This window comes from Theropithecus gelada, chromosome 12 (assembly GCF_003255815.1).
Source record: "Theropithecus gelada isolate Dixy chromosome 12, Tgel_1.0, whole genome shotgun sequence".
Classification (NCBI taxonomy): domain Eukaryota; kingdom Metazoa; phylum Chordata; class Mammalia; order Primates; family Cercopithecidae; genus Theropithecus; species Theropithecus gelada.
In genome coordinates this window covers 55257140-55275424 of record NC_037680.1, presented here as the reverse complement: position 1 = coordinate 55275424, position 18285 = coordinate 55257140, and the positions used below count along the sequence as shown (strand labels likewise).

The following is an 18285-nucleotide window of genomic DNA, read 5'->3' as shown; positions in this document are numbered from 1 at the left end:
TCTCCAGACCTCTCATTTCAACGAGGCTTTTGGTTCACGAATTTGAGAAAGACCTGAAAAATTCTCCTTTGTCTTCCTCTCACTTGTGGAATAAATGGGAGAACTCAAATTGCCATTTTACAAGTTCTGCTTTCCTCTCTTCCGTGACTAGAAAAGATAACGTCATGTCAGCCTGGGAGATCCTTCCTCCTAAAAGAGGCCCCCATTTAAGAAGTCCATGGAGGATGATAGTTCTTGAGGGCTCTGAGGAATAAGTTCCATGAATTCCCTGGTATCAGTCCTACGAGATCCAGAGTAATTCCCAGTGACCAGGCAAATGCAGCCCAGAAAGAAGACACAGCAGCTGGTACAAAATGCTTAATTTGGCTGCCCATGGCTGCTGCCAGATATTTTCTCTTACATAACATGAAACACTATCCATGGAGAACCATAAATTTTGAAATTTTGTAGTATACTACTTAAATTGTTGAGAATGAATTATTCATGATGTTCCAGAAGAAAAGGGTAGACACATAAAAATAATAAAATACGGATTGAAAAATTAATGGAAACTAAGGTGACATCTTCTTGCTGGAGTTACCGTGTAAGTGCACTAAAAATTTTGGAGACACTCTGCTCCCATAGCCTGGTATATGTTTCCTCCACGACTGAACTTTTTACATTGTAGTATAAACACCTATTTATCTTCTCTACTTCCCATAAACTTGAGGAAAGTATATATTTTTTTTCACTGTATTTGTGCCTGGATCAGTGCCTATTCAATCTCAGAGCATGATAAGTACTGACAAAGCCCCTAAAAAGTTAAATTCCCTTCTTGACATGCAAGATCCTGCTTCTGGCTTTGTTTGTATCCCTGGCCCTTATCACCAACTGACATTTTATATAGGTATTTGTCTGTTGCCTGGCTTTCCTTACCAGAGTGTAAGCTGTATTCGAGGATGGATTTTTGCCTGTTAGTTCACTGTCTAATGGCACATACCAACAGCTTAACAAATATTTGATGAATAAATGAATCACTGAATGAATAAATGAATGACATGAGTCTCCATCTGTTTGGTATGGAAGCTATACATTTTTTAAAATTAGTACATCAAGGGAAGTACTTTAAGATTATATCAACTCTTACAAGCTGTTCAAGCACTACTGAACTCAGAATTTTCATGCAAAAAAATTATCTCAAACTTTTGCATACCTTTTTCTACTAAGAGCTGTGGCTGTTATAAAGACAATTAAGACCTGGTTCCTGCATTCAAGAGACCACAGTCTAGGCCTTGAAGTCATGGTATGGTAAATGGATTGAGAAGGACATAAAATGTTCGTGTTCGTTTTCTAGGGCTACCGTAACAAAATACCACTGACTGGGTGGCTTAAACAGAAACTTATTTTCTCACACTTCTGGAGTCTGGAAGTCCAAGATGAAGATGCCAGCAGGGTTGGTTTCATCTCAGGCCACTCTGCTTGGCTTGCAGATGGCTGATCTCTTGTTGCCTCTTCACATGGTCATCCCTCTGCACACACACGCCCCTGGTGTCTCTCCCTCTTCTTGTAAGGGCACCAGTCATATTGGATTAGTGCCCCATCCCAATGGCCTCATTTTAACTTAACCACCTCTTTAAAGATCTTATCTCCAAATACAGTTACATTCTGAGGTACTGGGAATTGAGACTTCAACATATGAACTTGGCAGGATGGGGGACATAGTTCAGCCCATAACAATGTGTGACACAATCTTGGCAGATAGTCCTGGGTTCAAATCCCTATTCCTCCATTTATTGTCTGGGTCACCTAAAGAAGTTCTTTTTTTTTTTCTTTTTGAGACAAAGTCTTGCTTTGTCACCCAGGCTGGAGTGCAGCAGCATGATCTCGGTTCACTGAAACCTCCACCTCCCAGGTTCAAGTGATTCTCCTGCCTCAGCATCCCGAGTAGCTGAGATTACAGGCATGCGCCACCATGCCAGGTTAATTTTTGTATTTTTAGTGGAGATGGGGTTTCACCATGTTGGTCAGGCTGGTCTCGAACTCCTGACCTCAAGTAGTCTGCTCACCTTGGTCTCCCAAAGTGCTCAGATTATAGGCACGACCCACTGTGCCCAGACAAGACATTCTTTTGAGCATCGCATTCCTCATTTGTAAAATGTGGATAGTAGTAGAGTCTATCCAAGGATTACATTGAACAATGGTTATACAGTGCTTAGGCACAGGCAAATAATAAGCATGTGCTACATGGTAGCTATTTTTATTACAATATATATGGAGAAGCCCAGTTGGAAAAGATTCAGAATATCTTCACAGAAATGTTGGCATTTCAGGCGGACCTTAAAGAGTAGGTTATATTTGGACAGCAGAAATAGAGAGTGGAGGGACAGTAGTCCTGGTAGAGGAAGGAATACTCAGTTGCTGTGGGGATCTTCAGACGGAGTTGCTGGTTCCGTTTGGCTGGAGATAAAATACAGGAGAGAACTAGAGTGACATACATTTGGGAGAGGCAGATTGAAACCATGTTATGGAAGGGCCTTGAATGCCATCCTGAGGAATTTATTCTTCTCTAAGCAGAGAGGAACCACTGGATGTTCTGAATAGGAAAAACTGAGGAGAATTGAGCTTTAAGACTATTCATGTAGCAACATTATTTAGGTTATGTGAAAGGGGCATGGTACAGCAAATGTAATCATTTTCCTAGAATATCTAGCTTTTAGAAACATGTCTTTATTCATTTATTTATCTGTTCAGCAAATATTTATTAAGAACTTACAATTTATCAGCCCTTACACTGGACATGGAGATGAATTTATACCTGGACTTTTTTTCTTGCTAAAAATTTGACCTTTAAAATTAGTTTCATCCTTCTCCCCAGGTTTGGAAGAAGGACAGAAATATATTGAGAAAATAGTGACAAAACACAAAGAGGTTCTTGAATCTGTGACTGAATTATGTGAGTCCCTCACAGAGCTTGAAGAAAAACTGAAGGTAATTTCTTCTTCCTAGAATATGTATTTTCAAGCAAAATAAATAAAAATGTGTTAATCAAATGTCTTCTGGTGCAAAGACGTTTTAATAGAATTTCTCAAGGGACGTAATGTGCACATTTGTTTCACAGCTTTCTAACATAATTATCTGGGTGTTTCTGATAATTAATTCTATTTCTTTCCCATCACTGCAGAGAAAAATATTGCTGGGAATGAGGGCTAAACACAATTAAGGTGTCTAGTTTACATTTTCATGGATCATATCCTAAAAAATGTGTCCCATTAAGACTCTGCCAGTAAACTTTGTATTAAGTAGCCTATGGTTTTGTTTCATAATTAAGTAGCCTATGGTTTTATTCATAAATAATAGATGCCAGGGTGGTTTTTTTTTTCCTCTCCAAATTGTGGCACCAGAGAAAATAAAAGTAATCTTCAGGTATTATATTCATTGAACACTTTTCCTCATGGAAATAGTAAACTAATCATGATCACTCTTCATAGAATACCAATTTGATGGTAACAAATATAGAGAATGTGTTTATGTCTAAGCAAAACCAGTTAAAGTGAAATACATATGTTTCTTTGTCAGTGTCATGTCAAAAACTGGTTTGGTTAATGCTGTTTTCATAGCTGGCTGAAAGAACTGGTTGTTGAGGATGGGCAGAATAGCAAGGTCATTAAGGTCAAAGGCTGTAAAGCAAAGCACAGTTGCCTTGAAATACCAACTCCCTAAATAATTGGATTTGTGACCTTGGTTACATTATTTAATCTCCCTGAATCTCCATTTCCTGATCTACAAAGTGGATCCCAGGGTAGCCCTGACAATTGACTGTGAAGATACTCAAGATTATTGTTGGGATAATTGTTATTGAGGCCTAGTGGTGGTCTCGCAGTTCAGAGCAGAATTATATTTATTTCTAGTAGCCACTTTTTTTTTTTTGGTAGGAATTTCTAGGTCATAAATTTATGTGCCTCTTCCATTCAAATAGTTTGTGAGGCTTTTAATTCAGTGGGTGCCCAACTAAATTATCTTTATCCTTTGGTTAAGAATCTAGATTTTCTAACCATTTTACCATTTTAAATAACACCACAATGAACATCTTTGTGCACAGCTTTTTCTTTCTTTTGTATTATTACCCACACATAAATTCTACAATCAGGTTTGAGAAAACTGAAATGTTTAATATATGAAATGATTAATATTTCTAATATATATGTTATTTGCTTCCCATCAATGTTTCACAATGATAATAAACCATATATCTCATGTTATCTTTTTCAACATTTATCCTTTCCTCCCCACCTCCATCCCACCCCCTGAGGAGCTGCTGCTGCTTCTGACTTCCAATACACAGGCTGCAAATCACTGCTTCCTCTGACTCTTTGCTCTTCATTGTCTACAATATTCCTCCCATTTATATTGCACATCTTAAAGTGAGGGTCAGCTTCATAAAATGTGCTTTCTTCAAGTTATATCCCTTTCCAGCTTTTACCTTGATGGCTATTCTTACTGAAAGGGCTGTTTCCACGGCCTCTCCCACTTCCTCATTCTCCATTCCTTCCATACTCAGTGTAGTCAGGATTGCATTCTCTCTTTCTCACGCTCAACCTGTCACTTGGATTCTCTTTTGCACTAGTCAGGAGTCCCCTAATTATACTCCCAGCTAGATTACCCTTCCTAAATAGTTCTGCTAGTGTCATCTTCACATTCACAACACTCCACTACAAACTCTTCCTTACCAAGTCAAGTTCCAATTCAAGGCCTTTCAATGTTCTGAGGCTGGTCACCTTTCCCAACCAGTGTGCTTCTACATTCACTGTAGATCTGTGTCCTACTGATCTACTGTGCTCCTTGGGATTTCCCACTTCTAAACCTTTACTTCAAGGACACGACCTTCTGTCTGTTTTTCGTAATCTTACCATCTCTCAGAGCCAAACCCAAATGCTGCCTCCTCCAGAAATCCTTCCTTAGCTATATCACTCCCTCCCTGATCTCATGCCACTTGTGTGCCTTCCTACCTATCTTCGTCCATCCTGACTGCTATGCCAAATGCCATAGACAAGATGCCTTATAAAAAGCAGACATTTGTTTCTCATAGTTCTGCAGGCTGGAAGTTCAAGATCAAGATGCTGGCCGATTTGGTGTCTAGTGAGGACTTCCTGGTAGCTGTCTACTCACTCTAACCTTACATGGTGGAAGAATGAGGGGTATCTCTCAGCCCTCTTTTCTGAGGGCACTAATCCTATTCATGAGAGCTTCATCCTCATGACCTAATCACTTCCCAAAGGCATCATCTCCTAATACCATCACCTTAAGGATGTGGATTTTAACATATAAACTTTAGGGGAACATAAACATTCAGGCTGTAACTAGTATAATCACACATATAACTACTACATATAATTACATCACATATAACTAATGTTGCCATCCCAACTCTCCCTACTTGATTATACTTAAGGAAACCCTCTGGCGCTGCTAAATTTAGTGTCCCACACAACATTTAACATTATGCTTTACCTTTTATTGATTGATTGATTGATTGATTGATTGATTTAGAGACAGTGTGTTGCTCTGTTGCCCAGGCTGGAGTGTAGTGGTGTTACCATGGCTCACTACAGCCTCGTCTTCCCAGGCTCAAGCAATGCTCCAACTTCAGCCTACCAAGTAGGTGGGACCACAGGCATGCACCACTACATGTTTTGATATTTTTGTAAAGTTGAGGTCTCACTATGTTGCCCAAGCTGGTCTCAAACTCCTGGACTCAAGTGATCTTTCCTCCTTGGCCTCTCAAAATGCTGGTGTTACAGGTGTGAGCCACCATACCTGGCCTGCTTTGCTTTTTAAAGCAGGTTATCCAGAAAGAGTTTTGGCATTTGTAGTAAATGCCCAATGAATTGGTACAGAGAAGAACTATCTTTCAGTGCTTGAAGGTGTTTAATTTGGGTGGATGTAGAAATGAGAAAGGGTCTCCCTGGCAAAAGAAATAGGCATCAGCATTATCTTTATGAGTTACAGCCGCAACAAATGCTTGCCAAAGAATGTTTACCAGCAATTTATAGGTGTTTGTATGAAGAGAGCAAATGTCTATTTTTTATGTTTTTAAATATAAAGGTTGATGCTATGGCTCTCTTTTCAAAGTTATAGAAAGTGGGCTCAGCAATTCCTGTCAAGGCTGAAATAGTGATAGAAATCCTTTCTAATGTATAGCAATTTCAGACTTACAAAGGACCTTCATATATACATTATCTCCAGTGATTTCCAAATAATGTTGAGATGAAAAGAAGGCAAATGTTTTCTGTGTAGAGGTGAAAGGAAAATTCCAAAGAGGGTAAAAGTGCTTTACATGGGCCCCAATAGTCAATAGTGGTAGATCTGAAATTTGAATTTAGATTTAATTCAAAATCTAGCATTCTTTCCACACCAGCTGATATTTTAGAATAAGATATCAGCTGCATACCAAAGCAGAGTGATTCATTGAGCGACACGAACCAGTTCAGTTTAGAGTTGGGACTAAAAGCAGAATCTCCCCAGTAGTGGGTCTCCCTGAATCCTCCGAGCCAGTGTCGCATGTGCATTTTGATGAGCATGTGTATTGCATGCTCCAAGGATCGTATTCCAGGTGGAATAGAGACTCTTCCATTGCAGTATGATCATCATTCTAAACTGGCGTGTTCTATCACGTGGGATACCAGTGGCTCTTTCCACCTTTACAAAGTCTTCTTGGCTCTCGCACTGACTCCACAGCACTTTGCAAACCTCCACTACCTCCATGACTAAAACTGAGCCCCATAAATGCAGGGAACAAAATATCTTCAACCACATGAAGCGTCCTGTGTTCTCAATTGCTGTTTTTCTTTACTATACTCAGTGATATTTTATTCCTCTTTTCAAGAGTCTCCCTGGTATTTTGCTTGTGTAGATTCTCTGGATTTCCTACCTTCTTCTCCCCTAGAAACCTTTAATCATTTCTACCTCACTGCTGCTCCCCAGACTCTCCTAATGGTTTACACTGCCATGCATAATGATTCCTTTCTCTAGAGAATGCTCCTGCAGGAGCATCCTATTATAATGATTACTTTTTTCCTGCTGGGCCTTTCAACAACCAATTTTTTCTGGCAATGAACTCTATCAAAGGAATGAGGCAGGAGGGAAACTGAGCTGGGAGGGATAATTTTATAAATCACATCATGGGAGTACACCAGTCTCTTGTGGAATGTATTTGCTGAAAGGTTGCAAGTGGTCTATGTTTTCTTCCAAGTAGTGTATGGCACTGTTCCTCCAACTTTCCTGGCTCAGGCTCTCACTAACTGTTGCTTTGTACAGCAGGGAGACGTTTTAAAGATGAATCCAAATTTGGAAGACTTCCATGATGATTACATTGACTTGCTAAAGGAACCAGCAAAAAATAAGCAGACAATATGCAATGAAGAAAGAAATAAGGTAAAGAAAACTACTTAACCTCAGCTATTCAGTACTTTTGCTTTGAGGTTAGAGTCATTGTTCATTGCAAAATAAAAGTGAATTGCAGCCTTCTTATCTATCCAAATAGAATTTCCCAATGTAAATGCAATGTGAGTTTCCTCCTTCCTTGCTTCCGTTGGCTCCTTACTTAGTGCTTCTTCTCTCTGCTATGCTGTTTCCTCTGAGCTTCTCACTATCAAGTACTGAAACCGTGACATTTCACAGTAGCATTGGGACAGCCATTTAAATGCCATGTCACCCCAAACCACTTCTGTTTTTCCCATCTCTAGCTGCCTTTTCCATTGTCTTTTTATATCCAATCCAACTTCAAATTTTACTTCTCCCTTTTCATCATATTGCCAAGCCATGATTTTTATTGTTTTACACGACCCATTAGCAAAGCTTAGTTCATGAAATTAGATAGTATCTTGTTCCCATAGACTCCACCTCTAAGATGATATTTCCAGGCACATTTACCAAACCATAGAATCCAGCTGAAATATAAATACTAAAGTATTTAGAGAAATGTTTAAATTATTGTAAAATGTATGCACTTACTGATAAATTAAAGCATGTAATGACTACAGATACTCACAAAAATGCAAATGTATCATGATTTTGAAAGTATTATTTAAATCACAACATCATGATGGTTTTTTGGCATAAGTTGCTCACTCTCTATTCATAGCTGCTGGACTATAATTAGCTTTTGACTTTTTGCTTTGCCAAGTTGCCTGCTCCCAGTGTTTCTCTCCCGAGGAGCTGAAGGAACAATCAGAGTCAACATTATTCTCAACCGTTCTCAAATTAATAAAATATACTTCTTGTGACATGAGAGTTAAAAATAAACACAAACCCTCTCCATTTGTAGTGGTTATTTCATGGAGAAAGATTTATCTTTCCTTGAAGTCAATACAGTTCTTTCAGCTTCCTTATAGGTCCTTTTCCACAGGTTAATCTATGCCAAGGCCTGGTGCAGTTATACAACCACCAGGCAGCAAGTACTGTTAAGCAAACTGTCTTTTTTTGTGGTAGGGTCTTGAGCCACTTAAACCCAAATTCCTCTCTGAGGCAAAGGAAAGCTGCCAAACTTTGGTCATTTTGCTGGATGTTACTCTTATATCAAATGATCTTACGTTACTCTGATTGGTCTAAATCAGGGTTTCTCAACCACAGCACCGCTGGCATTTTGGCCTCAGAATTCTCTATTGTGGGGAGCTGTCCTGTGCATTGTAGGAGTTTAGCAGTGTTCCTGGCCCTGCTCACTAGATGCCAGTAGCGTCTATTATACTAAAATCACTTAAATTGAGAATGACTGGTTGACATAATAAAGAATAGCCTTAAATGCACCACATTTTCTTTTTTTTTTTTTTAATTTATTTATTATTATTATACTTTAAGTTGTAGGGTACATGTGCATAACGTGCAGGTTTGTTACATATGTATACTTGTGCCATGTTGGTCTGCTGCACCCATCAACTCGTCATTTACATCAGGTATAACTCCCAATGCAATCCCTCCCCCCTCCCCCCTCCCCATGATAGGGCCCGGTGTGTGATGTTCCCCTTCCTGAGTCCAAGTGATCTCATTGTTCAGTTCCCACCTATGAGTGAGAACATGCGGTGTTTGGTTTTCTGTTCTTGTGATAGTTTGCTAAGAATGATGGTTTCCAGCTGCATCCATGTCCCTACAAAGGACGCAAACTCATCATTTTTTATGGCTGCATAGTATTCCATGGTGTATATGTGCCACATTTTCTTAATCCAATCTGTCACTGATGGACATTTGGGTTGATTCCAAGTCTTTGCTATTGTGAATAGTGCTGCAATAAACATACGTGAATGCACCACATTTTCTTAAAAAGTTTTCTAAGAGTTACTAAATTCAGCATCCTATCATTTATTTTATTTAGTTCTGCACAATTTCCTACATTGTGAACTAGACACATTTACTAAGAACTCAGAAACAAAAATTGTTACCAAAGCAAACAAAAATAATTTATACTTAGCAAAAGTAGTTTATCTTGCTTTTATTTTCTTATTAGAAGAAACAGATTCCTTTAAATTAAAAAAAAAAAAAAGCAAGATTTACATTCATGGAAAAATCGCTTTTGTTCTAATATAAACTAAAAAGATATAGCATCAGTCATTTCAGGTGTAAGTGAAGGTCTACAATTACAGCTGTCAAGAATTCTTATTAACATTATGTCATGTCCTGGTGCAATTGGTGTAGACAGCCAAATGAAAGGGTGGAAGTAATCTTCACTTTTAAGTAGCTCAATCACATTTACCCTCTTATTGTCTCTATTATTTATATGTACATCAGATGTAATGATTCTCCACAACCCCATGTGGGCAGATAGGAAGCACCAAGTGAAAAGCTGGTCCTGGTATTACTGCAGTCAATTCTGATACCCTTAAATGATGGTAGCCTTCCTGAGGAAATTATTTGAGTCGGAAAGAATAGTTCCACTGAACTACCACAGAATATATTCAACACAGGGTTTTTTTTTCCTGGAGATAGCAAAGTACTTCTCATTTTTCAGACCCAAAAATGCAGTAGGTGGAATTAGGCAATTCACTAAATGTAACACACGGAGCACTGCTAACAGATTAGTGATGGTGTTTTATTCCCAACGTGAGCACCGAAGCTATGAAAACTCCTCAGATTAAACGGAAGCACACAGTATTAACAGGCTCACCTAAAGTCATGGAACTATTCGGTGGAAGATGGTGGCTTTTGATGCCAGCATTTAGAGTTATAGAATTTTAGTGCTAGAAGGGATTTAACAATAATCTGATCAAATATCATTTTACAGTTGAGGAAACTGAGGCCAAAAGGGATTAAATATATTGCCCTCCAAAAATTACAGAAAGTAGTGTAAAAACTGGTAGTCACCCCAATTCTCCTGAATTTTAACCATACACTTTTCCCACAAGACCAAATGGGAGCTCCCAGGAACTGTTGCATATACATAAGCTGTTTTGTAATGATACTGTAGATGTCCATGACAAACTTTTCCCCTCTTCCTATTTATCTGTTTACAAGCAATAGCATGGAAATATTTTTGCACCAAAGAATTCAGTGGAGTGCTCTTATCAGACTGGGTAAGGAGGATCCCTGCACTCCCCCTCTACCCTCAACACACACACACTAATCCTGATCACCTGGCAGGTACAGGAAGATGTCCCTGAAACACTTGCCTTGAAAAAATTTGGGAAGAGACAAAGTGTTCTTCTTCACCACCTCTCTGTTCCCTTTTCTTTTACCTTGTCCACGTAAAGTGCCCAAAAATGCCATATTACCCCTTTTTGTCTAAAGCCCCCGCTAAGGGCCTTCTCTACAAATGCCTCTTACAGACCAAGTCCTATGCTTAATATCTTTCTTTGTGTTCTTCCTACTTACCTTCATTAAATCTTATTTACCCTAAAGTAAGGCTATCTGTTATGGAGCTATTTTGGAAGATAAAGTCTTGTGGTGTTCCTTCAAATTTACCACATAAGTAGTTGCCTGCTCTATGTACTTTGAGGATTGGTTCTGCCCCCTTAGTTGAATGGATGTAGGAATATCACTGCATTCTCTCTTCCAGACACTTTTTCTGCCTACAGGGCAATGATTTAAATTCAAGGGATTATGCCCATGAGCAGAAATGAAAGTTCGGAAGTCCTGACAGAGATAAGACTTGAAGCTATAGATTTAGTATTAATTAAAAGTTAATTGTTTACTAGATATGTAAGTGGGTGAGATCTTGGAGGGGCAAAGAATATAGAGACAATTAGAGAACTTCAAGATAAGGCTGCAGACCATTCATATATTTAGAAGGTGGGAAAAGAAAAAGGAATCAACAAAAAGACGAAGATCAGCCTCTCAATTTGATATAAGAAAAGCAGATTGAGAGTTGAGCTATGTTTTGGTGAATTAGATCAGAGTTTCCCAGCTATTTTGCCAGAACTCATTAGACTGATGTAAATATGTCCTGTCTGTACTGAACACCATAGATTTATTTAACCTTTTCTGGGTAAATAACACACACCTTTTTTTTCTAATAACAAACATGGTTTTATGGTGAAGAAATATTAACAAATAATTAGTATATGTGAATGTTTGGATAGCATTTTCGTAGTTGAAAACTAGACAGTTCTAGGAAATATAGGTCAGTGAGTTTTAAAATAATGTTTCTGGCCGGGTGCTGTGGCTTATGCCTGTAATCCCAGCACTTTGGGAGGCTGAGGCAGGTGGATCACCTGAGGTCAGGAGTTCAAGATCTGCCTGGCCAACATGGTGAAACCCTGTGTCTACTAAAAATACAAACATTAGCTGAGCGTGATGGCAGGTGCCTGTAATACCAGCTACTCGGGAGGCTGAGGCAGGAGAATCATTTGAATTTGGGAGGTGCAGGTTGCAGTGAGCCGAGATTGTGCCATTGCACTCCAGCCTTGGCAACAAGAGTGAAACTCCATCTCAAAAATAAAAATAAAATAAAATAATGTTTCCATAAAATTCCACAGTGACTTAAAAACTAAAATCTTATTTGCATTTTAAATTTTCTTAAAAATTTTTATATGATACATAATAGATGTACGTAGTTTTGAGGTACCTGCGATAATTTAATACATTCATTTTTGCATTTAAGAATAAAAGCAGAAGTGCCAAGAGCCAAATGGGTTTACTCAGAAAACCACTTGCATATATATTAAACTCACCTTATCTTGTTTCCTGAGATGATTATTTAATGAGTAATTCTAGATTAGTGCCATAGGCATAATTTATTATGGTTTCAAGAAGTCATCTGATAAACACACTTATGATGCTCTCTTAAGATAAGTGGAGAAATGTGCACTGAATGAGGGTTTGGCCAAGTTATAATTGTACTCAAGAGTGTTAAGTAGTTCATCAACATCAACCTTGGAAACAGTCTGTCTTGTGGAGACATCTGACTTTGTTCTAAACATCGCAGTGTTCAACATTTTCATCAATAGCACTAATGGACAGAGGAGGTAGCAAATTTTAGTTGACTACAAATCCAGTATGAGTCAATGGTCCCATGTGATTTTTATTTTAAAAAATGAACTAATACTATCACCTTAATAAAAACATATCATATAGGTCAAGAAGATGATGAATCCACTGATTACTTACCATCTGGAAAGTAAACAACTCTAGAAGCAAACATGTTTAATGGGGAGTTAAATGATTCCAGAAAAAGATTTGAGAAAACTCTCTCCCTCTTATTGATAGTAGAAATTATTGAGTAGTGTTATTTTCCGAGGAAAGTACTTTTTCTATTTTAGGAATTGTTAGAAGTGAAAAAATGATAGTCTTGGATTCCTTTCCTGTGTTTGGTACCAGCTAAAAGTAAGATACAGGAGTCAGGAACCAGTTAAAGCTGGATAGCTTGAACTTTTCTAGTGGGTTTCCCCAAACTTCGTGCCTGATTTAAATAGATTAAATGTGTACCTAGTCCACTTGGGTGCCCATCTAGACAACCACAGACTTCACCTCCAGGGGATTTTCATGCCTTAGAGCCAACCTGAACCCATGCATTTCATGAAAGGCTAATGCAAAAGAGAGGGCCTCATAGAGACAGATCTGAGCATGCTCAGTTCCTTCTTCCAAACCCTCAATTAGGAAATAAATTCCTCCCCAGCAGGGATTGAGGAGTTGGGAGACTGGTCTGGACTTTTATTCAAGTTTCTCTCCTAAGCTTGTTGTAAATTTTCAGACAATTGTAACACATTATTCTTCTGTGGAGAGTCATAGGTTACCTGACGAAGTCATGAAGGAGTTGTCATTGTCTGCCCCTGGAAGGCCATCAAGTCAACAAATGTCCCTGCTCTTCTATAAAGGACCTTGTGGTCCAGTAGGAGTGGGACCTCCCAGAAATGACCAAAATGATGACAGAGTTGAGGCAGAAGAAGACCTGAGAGTGTCTGGTACAGAGAAAGAGGCTTAGACAGGTTGTAGGACCAATACTCCAAACAGTCAAAGAGCTGTTAAAATTGGAGAGCAGCTGGACTTTTTGTGTAGCTCCAGGAGGCCAATTCAGATCCATTGGTGGAAATTGCAGGAAGGCAGATCTCTGCTACATGTAGGAAGATGTTCGTAACACAAGTAAGGTGCACATTCTCAAAGTACTCTTTCAGAAAAAGTATTCAAATAGAGGCTGCCAGAATGTTGTAGCGGAGATTCTTAGACAATAGGTGTTTGATCAAAGTCCCTATAAGGAGGAAAATAAGCATTCTACTTTCATGAAGAGAGAGACCGAGCTAAGCTGTGGAACGACAACCAAAAGAGGGAGGGGCAATTAGTAATTTTAGTATTCTTTTTAATGAGAGAAACTTCTAAGAACATCTGGGTTTTAGACTCAGAATTTAAACTTTTACTAAATGGCGAAAGGAAACCACTTTCTCTAAGCTGGGTTAATGTTTCTCTAAAGAGAGATCATCTCTGTGGGATAGTAGAAGCAACATTGTTTTGCTTCTGCTCTTCAACTTGAAAACACATTTTTTTTTTTTTTTTTTTTTTTTTGGAGACAAAGTTTCACTCTTGTCACCCAGGCTGGGGTGCAATGGCACAATCTCGACTCACTGCAACCTCTGCCTCCTGAGTTCAAGAGATTCTCCTACTTCAGCCTCCCAAAGTAGCTGTGATTACAGGCAACCATCACCACGCCTAGCTAATTTTGTTTTGTTTTGTTTTTTGAGACAGTCTCACTCTGTTGTCCAGGCTGGAGTGCAGTGGTGCAATCTTGGCTTACTGCAACCTCTGCCTCCTGGGTTCAAGCTACTCTCCTGCCTCAGCCTCCCAAGTAACTGGGACTGCAAGAGCGTACAACCACGCCTGGCTAATTCTATGCATTTTTAGTAGAGATGGGGTTTCACCATGTTAGCCAGGATGGTCTCTATCTCCTGAACTCATGATCTGCCCATCTTGGCCTCCCAAAGTGCTAGGATTACAGGCATGAGCCACCGCGCCTGGCCTTATTTTCTAAAAAATCACTTACAAAGTGTATATCAAGAACAGGACTACAGGCTAAAATCAAAAACTTCAAAGGCAAGGCAAGACGTGACTTTCCTATATGCATCAGTTACTACAGGACAAAAACCAGTACATACTAAGTAAGAAGGCACCCAAAATGCTGAGGAATGGCACAGAAAGGAGATATAAAACAAGCAGGTGGGGATAGATGAGATCGCTTTTCAGCTTCAATGTTCTTTTGAGTCTATGCAACAGGAACATTTGAGCCTCTTCTTAAACCAGAGATGGATGTGGATTAGACTAGGACAGTGGAAGCAGAGAAATAAGTACTGCCACTCACAGCTCCTAGCAGAACTACACTCCGATTGGAGCAAAGAGACAAGTAGCAGGTGCTTTCCTATTGTATCTTGACGTGCTCTCTTGGGAAAGGCCATCATGTCTGACTGTTCCATTAATATCTACCTCCTCCACTAGGATATCATCTCCTCAACTGCAAAGACTGATCTACTTGTATTCACCAAATTATGCCTGTAATACTAGCATGGTTCCTAGTGTATAGCAGTACGTGCTCAATAAATATTTTTTCAATGCAAGAATAAACTAAGGGACTTTAAGAAAATAAAACTAGTCATGAAGAATTGCTTACTCAATATAAGGTACATAGAGGGCTCAAATGCATAGAGCAAGAGAATAGAATGGTAGTTGACAATGGCTGAGTCAGGGGGAAGATTGAATATGAGCGGGTTAGTGTTTAGTGGATAGAGTTTCAACTGGAAAAATGAAAAAGTTCTGGAGATGGATGGCAGTGATAGTTACACTCAATGTGAATGCACTTAATGCCACTGAACCACACACTTAAACATGGTTGAAGTGGTACATTTTTTGTATATTTCACTACAATTTATTTTAAAAAGGAATTGTTTTCTTGAGAGAGAAGACAGGTTATTCTGGGAGGGTCCGAGGAATCACCTAACAAAGGAGTCTCTGATGGTCAGCATCTGTGAGTTCACAAGGAGTGTAGACAAGCCAGACCTAAGCTGACTTTGCTGGTGTTCAGTATCTGTGTGTTTACAGGAAGTGTAGACAAGCCAGATCTAAGCTGACTTTGCTGTTTCAGGAGACTCCTCAGATCATGGTTTGAAAGATGTTGATCCAGTCCAACCCCTTCACTACAGTTGGAAACTGGGACTTTCTCTCTTCTGTTCACAAGGTCTATCACATTTTATTCAGAATTTGAGGTCTTTGTAATGATTCCTTAGTCATGAGAAGTGGGACTGTGCTCAGGATAGACAGACAAATGGTTTTCCTCCAGCCCCCTAAGTTTTCACCCCCTGTAGGTTTTCTCAGGTTGTCTCTCTGAAGTTGAGTTTTACTGTAATTGAAACTGGAAAAAGAAAAATGAATGAATAAGGATGATTTGGCTCTTCTGTTTTCAAGGGGCAGGTACAGGTGGCAGATCTTTTGGCCATCAATGGAACAGGGGAAGATCGGCTCCCACAAGACCTGAAGGTGTCCGCTGACAAGGAGGGTGGCGTCCAGGGCCTGCTCCTGCCTGAAGACATGCTCTCAGGGGAAGAATATGAGTGTGTCTCACCTGATGACATCTCCTTGCCTCCTCTCCCAGGAAGCCCTGAGTCCCCCCTTGCACCATCTGACATGGAGGTGGAAGAGCCTATCAGCTCCTCCCTCAGCCTTCACATAGGCAGCTGTGCGGTGCAGGCTGGGACCAGCAGCCCAGGGAATGCCCAGGAATCTGTTCTTCCACCACCTGTTGCATTTGCGGATGCATGCAATGATAAGAGAGAAACATTTTCAAGTCATTTTGAGAGGCCCTACCTCCAGTTCAAAGCCGAGCCCCCACTAACCTCCAGAGGATTCCTGGAAAAGAGTACTGCCTTACACAGAATCAGTGCTGAACATCCAGAGAGCATGATGAGTGAAGTGCATGAGAGAGCTTTACAGCAGCACCCTCAGGCTCAGGGCGGTTTGCTAGAAACACGGGAGAAAATGCATGCTGATAATAACTTCACTAAAATCCAAGATAGGCTGCATGCTTCCCCTGATGCATTATCAGGCCTCAGGTTTCAATCAGGCACCAGCAGGGGCTATCAGAGGCAAATGGTTCCTCGAGAAGAGATTAAAAGCACGTCAGCAAAGAGCAGCATGGTCAGCCTAGCTGACCAGGCACCTAATTTCTCCAGGCTCCTGTCTAATGTAACTGTCATGGAAGGTTCTCCAGTGACTTTGGAAGTTGAAGTAACAGGATTTCCAGAGCCTACACTGACATGGTGGGTAGCCTATAATGACAAGCCATAAATGGAAACAAATTCAGTCACAGAGAAAAATCATTCTGTGAGCACTAACTGAAAGGTTTAGGGCTAGCTGATTAATATTCTATGACACTGCAACTCTGCATGATTCAATCTCACATCAGACCACTCTCATTTTAGAAGCAGCATAGTTAATACCTTTAAGAAAAATAAAAGGTAACCATATAAAGTACTAATAATTTAACAAATTTCCAAAGCACTGTAGGTTGGTTGTGCTTGTTTTTTTCTGTGTTAAACATTCCACATTTCTAAAGATTGTGGGTTGAAATTATTTTCTATTGTCTATTTCTATATAAGCATGGCATCTGCTTGTTTTAACTACCTTTATGCAATTGAAAAATACAAGAATTTGGTTTTTTCCCCTTCTCTCTCATTTACCTCTTTCATCTTTTTCCTCTTTCCAACAGAGTCACACATGTCATCTTTGTAACATTTTGTTTTACTAGGATTTCTTTTTACAAATTTTTTCAATATGAGAGATGGAATAAAAATATTTCTGTCACAGTTGTTCCAGGTGACAGGCAATAAACTCATTTTTGTAAGGTAGTATAATAACTGGGCTGTGAACGATATGATTTCACTCTGGAGACATCATTATTTTTTAGCCTATTTGTTTCAGTAAAAGCAAACTGTAGAATACTGGTTTTGGATTGCCTACTGTTGGTAACAAAAGCAGTTCTTTCTCAATATGTGGGTTACTTTTAAACATTTGGAAAATTCTCATCCTTAAGTAAATTTATTTGAGGACAAAGTTACAAATCTGCAAGACCTAGTTTATACTTATAAACTAAGATTAAGTAAAATAGCATTTATTGATCACAATATTTCAGTAGATATTAAATGATCAGTTTCGATTATTGTGTGTGCCCATTAATGGTACTTGAAATATGAACCAGTTATCTAAGGAACTTATGAGAAAACTGGTTTCTCAAATTATTAAAAGAAACTGCACTTGTGCTATATTAGTGCGGTCACTTTTGCTTTTTGTTTTATTGTCTTTATTATTGCATGTTTTTTTACAAATCAAGAGTGTCATATTTATGAATTTTAAAAATATTTAATTCATTATTAAATCTCAGTTCACTCCAAAGAAAAATGTTGTCAGATGTATTTCTTGTTTTTGTCCACACAGTAAATATTAATAATTTGGTTAGTGTGTATGTGGTTAAAGAACCACTGCTACTTACATGTTGTTGAAGAATATCACAGTGTTGTAAACAAATGTTTTGCCATCAGATTTACAACTGTGCTCAAATAGTAACTGACAAGCTTTCAGGATATCATACATTTTTAGGACACCCAGGAAAAGGCAAAGTTATCACTTAGGCAATGGGAACAGAAGACGATTCAGATTTGTCATCCCCCCTGAGTGGTTGATTGTGGGTATAAATAAATAAACAAGAATCTCAGATATACAAAATAAACTATTTGCTTTATAAAAACATGCAGTTAAGCACTCATGTTCATAGGAAACTTTTAGAAATATGTTATTAGTCATAATCCAGTTGCATAAATACCTTTTATATTTACAAGCCATTTTCTTCTA

At 38.9% G+C, this 18285-nt stretch overlaps 1 protein-coding gene across 1 annotated transcript in view; it reads left to right on the top strand.

Moving 5' to 3' along the window:
- The window catches only part of CCDC141 (coiled-coil domain containing 141), a 219016-nt gene that overhangs the window by 195165 nt on the left and 5566 nt on the right, over positions 1–18285 (top strand). Inside the window, exons 21-23 of the mRNA XM_025404910.1 lie at positions 2855–2967; positions 7294–7410; positions 15847–16697. Coding sequence (XP_025260695.1) covers positions 2855–2967; positions 7294–7410; positions 15847–16697 — 1081 coding nt within the window. The remainder of the gene's footprint in view (positions 1–2854; positions 2968–7293; positions 7411–15846; positions 16698–18285) is intronic.